At 37.5% G+C, this 5,283-nt stretch overlaps 1 protein-coding gene across 3 annotated transcripts; it reads right to left on the bottom strand.

Annotated features, from left to right (window-relative positions):
- Positions 1 to 391: 391 nt before the first annotated feature.
- Positions 392 to 4,772, bottom strand: LOC137743897 (putative respiratory burst oxidase homolog protein H). Of its 3 annotated transcripts, XM_088679933.1 has the most exons (15): positions 4,266 to 4,748; positions 3,994 to 4,159; positions 3,870 to 3,918; positions 3,654 to 3,767; positions 3,303 to 3,567; positions 2,764 to 3,104; positions 2,513 to 2,608; positions 2,317 to 2,432; positions 2,135 to 2,237; positions 1,814 to 1,908; positions 1,554 to 1,716; positions 1,273 to 1,446; positions 1,051 to 1,179; positions 892 to 970; positions 392 to 763 (listed from the first exon to the last, which is right to left on the bottom strand). In XM_088679933.1, exons 1-15 carry the CDS (start codon positions 4,636 to 4,638, stop codon positions 654 to 656), a joined length of 2,373 nt encoding a protein of 790 aa, XP_088536059.1. In that variant the 5' UTR covers positions 4,639 to 4,748; the 3' UTR covers positions 392 to 653. The 3 variants fall into 3 exon arrangements, 2 of the variants coding, with proteins under 2 accessions (XP_088536059.1, XP_088536058.1); XR_015953429.1 differs by having other exon boundaries at positions 1,273 to 1,459; positions 2,764 to 3,567; positions 4,266 to 4,750; XM_088679932.1 differs by having other exon boundaries at positions 2,764 to 3,567; positions 4,266 to 4,772.
- Positions 4,773 to 5,283: the final 511 nt, after the last annotated feature.

Genomic DNA, 5,283 nt, shown 5'->3' with positions numbered 1-5,283 from the left:
ATGGAAGACCTTGGATTCTTGTAATATTTTTTAGGGATTGAGGTATCGAGAAGCGGTTCTAGAATTTTCTCGTCTCATAGGAAGTATATTATTGATTTTTTGCATAAAACTAACATGTCAACTTGTCTGCCAATAGCTACACTACTAGAGGAAGAATTGAAGTTTAGTGCTGATCATAATCAAGTACCAATTGACAAAGGAGGATGTCACATATCAGTAGGTCGTTTAATGTACTTGACACACATAAGCCCTGACCTTGCCTATGCCTTGAGTGTGCCCATAAAACATGTAAATTAATTATATGGGTAATATAATGGATATTTATCCTTGATTGATGGGCATGGGTTGCTCCAAACCCATTTATAAGCTGTTAAAAGATAGCTAACATTAGTTGAGCAAACTAAGATTTGGGAGATAACTCCCCAATGAATATGATTACAGAGGACTGAAAATTGAAACAAAAATTCTAAGGTGCTCAAAGCGAGGACCAAAACGAAATTTTTGTCCACTTTTGTATATATGTGAGTATATATTTTCCTTTCCTTCTGAATGTACAATGGTTGATGAGAAGAAGAGGAGTATGTAAATGAAAGAAAAAGAAAAAGAGAAGTATTTGTACAGAAAGGACTGCATCTGCACTGTGGAAAGCTCTTCTAGAAGTTCTCCTTGTGGAAGACGAACCGAGTTGCTGAGTTTAGACTAAATTCTAGGCAGAGCTCCCTGAGTGTTTTGGTAAGTGTTGGACTTCCACAATAGAAGACACCTGCAACAAACAAGAGACCCGAAACCCTAAGTCTTACGCTTAGAATGTTCAAAACTTTGTAGTAGCTTGAAGACTTCATAACTGTTATGGATAAAAACATAGGAGAGCTTCATCAGAATTAGGCTCACCTATTCGGGAGGATTCATGTGCAGTAGCCAAGTCGGAAAACACCTTTCTCCAATTAGGCCTTGCAAAATGAGTTCTTATCTGTCACAGTTACATTACAGAATTAGTACTAAACTCCACTAACAATGCTTTGTGTGTGACAATTTTTCGAAGTTTAATACCCGGCTTTCTGATACGACATCAACTCCATTCTTAGCATGTTGCAGTTTCTGCACCATGGCAATAAGAGCAGACCTCGCATCTCCTTCTTCGTACACGCTGGTCAAGTAGTTGTGCATTTCTATCATATGCTGCAACATTTGGTTCATGTTAAAGAAAACAATGAAAAAAAAGTGATGCAGCTAGGGTTGGTTTTATCTGACTTTTAATTTGAATAAACTCACATAGTGATCACATTCTGCAATGTCATCCATGACACCTTTAAACCATTCAAAGGAAGCTTGCTCCCTTGTTACCCAATAAAAGTATGCTCTTTTTGGACCCTTTTTATATGCCTCCCTTTGCATGTTGTTTGATTTGGTTTCCGCGGATGTTTCTTGATGCTCATTTGTCGAATCCTGCATAAGGTAACTACTTTGAATTGTTAGTTATCGTTCACTTAAGATTCCCGATAAAACTTGTCTTTCTTTTTTTTTTTTTTTTTTCTTTTCCTACTTTGACTCACAGGATTATAAGCCAAGTTGAGGTTTATTTGGTTTATGATATCTTTTATGATGCTGACGAAGGGAGTTGCTCCAATTCCCAGACCTATGAGCAATAAGATGTCAAACTTTATGTAATTTTGAGCCGGTGCACCATATGGTCCCTTTATGACGATCTTCGGATATCTGCCATAAAAATAAAAAATGAATAGCAGTTACTGATTTTCGCTTTCAGTTTGACTCATAATGAGCAACATTTTGTTCAAGCTAAGATTCTGCGCACCCTTCTATTTCATGACCGTAGTTTGAATGTGCTTTCGTTTCTATTCTAACGAGATTTCCCTTTCTAGTTTGTGTACTTTGAAGCTGGCTGCACGCCTGCATATATTTGAAGAAGTATGCAGCAGAGATTAAAGAATTCAAGATTTGTTTAAAAGAAATGGTCAGTTTTCCAAATTTCTTCGTGATTGATTAAGTAGCCTAAGCGAAAAATTAATGAGTAGGCTCAGATCTAGAACTGTTAGATAGTAGGATGTTGATATATAGATTATAACACAAGTATTATTATTTAGGCTCATTAATAATACTAATACAAGTACATTACCTTTTCGAATCTTTCTCTAAGCTCCGTAGTCCAGTCTCCCAAGCTTCGTATGTGGACGCTCAAGTAGTCATCTCCTGGGGCAGAAGTGATGGTGAAGGGATGCCTGTAGTGAACGAAGTGTTTAATTTGTGTAGAGATATTATAATTTCGGATCATGATAGCAACTATGTAATTTTTGTTACCATTCAAAACCTGATATATCAGGGCACTTAAGAAAGAGGTACATTCCACTTTTATACTTGAATCCATGAGGTTTGCTCATGTACAGAGCCAGAACATTTCCCGTATATATTACTGCCTGAAATATCCAACAAGCGTGATGAATCAAATCAAGTTTCTGAGATATTTCAGTGAATGGTAAAAGTTTCGAGCACTGACCTTAATGACATGGACAGGGAGATTAATTTCTTTTATGATTATAATAGAACGCTCAATTGCATACAACATTACTGGAACAAGGATATACATCCATGTCTGCAAGAAACAAACGATGCAAATTGTTTCAGCAGGATGAATTTGAATCTTGGATTCGCAATAAAACTTTGCGAACTTGTTGTCCATGTGCAATCCAGTAGTTTAGTGACTATAGCGATTTAGAGAATATGAAACTCTTTAAGTAGCATACATACCGTCTTCTTGTGCCAGTCGCTCGTGAAAATTAGGAAGTAACCATGCATGACAAAGAGCATGTACACCAACACAAGCAAATGATGTGCATACCAGAAAGAATTGAACCCTGACAATTGGTTGAGTGGCCACGGTAAGTTGACATTTTTTCTCATTACATTTAATGCCAGTGTGAACGAAAACATCATCAGAACCGTCATGAGAATCCCGGTTATTCCTGGAATACTATTAACCAAGTCCATGTAAGTTGGCTGCTTATAATTGAAATATGTCCCAGCAACATCCATGAACTCATCTTCCCGGGATGTTATCAATCTTGGGAAATCACAAGTAATGTGTAAACCTGCATGTAGAGAAGTCGAAATTACAATTCCCAGTGCAATCAACTTATGGAATTTGATATTTTCATCAAAAGGGATTAGGTTGCTGAGAAATGATGACCGAATTGCGGTAAGAGTTCCCCTACAAACTGGAATGAGAATGAGAGCCATATTGAACTTGAGAGTCTCAGCAGAGCCCTTTGCAATGCAGAGGCATGTACCCATGAGTTTGTATAATCCATGCTTCTGGTATTGGCGGTATTTCCAAGTAAAGAGGCCTATGTTGATAGCTAACCACAATGTCACAATCCATATTTTCTTCCAGTTTTCTTGCACGAGTTCTGCAGTTGTAGATAGGAATTTGCTAATGGGAGTTCTGTAACTTCTGGGAATCATGGATTTCGTGAGGGATTGGGTTCTCTTTCCGGGTTTTTGGTTATCTTCGGACACTGCCATTCCCCTCAGTAGGGTTTCCAACTGCCACATCTGTATTAAAACTAGAATGTAAGAAGTCGCTGAAAGTGAGAAACTAATTCTAATTAATGCTATCAAGAATGAACATATATCTTCACCTCTATATATCCCAGGTGGTCAGGGTCAATCTCTTCCATGATCAAAGCTGCGTATGATTTTGCTTGCATTTTAAGATTTGCCAGCTTGTTCGCGGAGGCACTCAAAACTATAACCTTTTCCATAAGAAATTTTAGAAATCCGATTCACAAACATATGGAAAAAAAAAAAAAAAAAAAAAGGGAGAACGAACATGTAAATTTGGTCTCCATCCTCACCTCTGCTACCTCATCCTCGGAGAGCTTCCCATCACCATTCTTGTCACATCTAACAAATCATCAAATTCATTCATCTAGTTTGTGTTTAATAATGTTAAATTAAACATCGAGAGTTTTTCCTTACATGTCGAAGAATATCTGAAGTCTTGCTTCCATGTCTTCATTAGTTATGTCTTCCCAAAACAACCTTAATTCTTCAAGAGTTATCCCACCTTTCTCGCATATTATCCTTCTCCTAGCCAATGCATCAAACAATTCGCCTGCAAATTCCTTCGATTCTCCTCCCATCCCTATGAAACGAAAGCTTCTAAAATCTCACATACATTGTGTTCCACGTTCCATTTCAAAATGCATACAAAAACTTACAAAAGGGTAATAAAGCAAACGAGTACTTACCAATGCAGGCTCCAAATTTGTCCCTAGAGAGCCTACCAGCGACCGCGTATTGATTAAACCGCTTCTCAACCTGCTTCCATGCATCCACTTCTTTTCCTGTGGCTGTCCTATCGAGAAAACGCAAGCTCTTAATCCCTTCTTTCCCTCCTGGTTCCGCCCTACATCCCACGCTGCCATGATTGTTTCCCTGAACCCCATTTCTCTTCCTTACACTGCTGTTGTTCCGCTTCAATGTCGCATCGTTGGAACTCTTGGTCACATTGCCTTCTGTGTCATTGTTACTTAAGGGAATATCCACCATGGGGTCAATATCAATAGTTTCAAGCTTCCATTGGTTGGGATCTTTCTGGTCATCATTCTTTGACATGTTCATTGCCACCAAGAAATTTTTTTACCTCTGAAATTTACATGTCATGGTGAAGGGAAAGATGGATGTGGAAAATAGAGAAAGAAGGGCGGAGTTAGGGTTGTGGAGAGAAGACAAAGCTGAAAGGGTCAAATGTGTGTGGAAGGAGGGAAGAGCAATGGAAGGCTCAGTTAGTTTGGTGGTTCTTTGTCTAATAATAGGAGAACAATATCACTAGCTACTTGTATTTCATTATTTTTGTTTTTAGCTATGTATACAGGGGTGGTTTTGGTACATTACCGTACCAAAACTTCTCTACCAATTACCATACCAAATATTTGATACGGCAAAATCTATTATCATTACCGTAACAAACTTTCAGTATATTGAATATCAGTAAACCAAATAGTTTGGTTGGTATGGTATGCCAATGGTAATTGCCACTTTGTTTTACGCCACTTAGTTTGCCCAAAATCTAATATTTTTTAATTAATATAGAGGTGTAAAAAATATAGAAAAAATTTATAAACGCTCGTAATGACAAGCTTTACCACTTTCGTGAGGAGCTTAACTTTGAAATTCGCCATTATAATCATATAAATCATAAATCAAAATTTAATCGTTGATTGTTGTTTACATTTACGCTTCATTTTTCTCATCAATTTTTTTTTT

The sequence above is a fragment of the Pyrus communis genome, chromosome 11 (assembly GCF_041283825.1).
Source record: "Pyrus communis isolate YQ-2024b chromosome 11, ASM4128382v1, whole genome shotgun sequence".
NCBI lineage: Eukaryota > Viridiplantae > Streptophyta > Magnoliopsida > Rosales > Rosaceae > Pyrus > Pyrus communis.
This window is presented reverse-complemented; position numbering and strand designations above follow the sequence as displayed.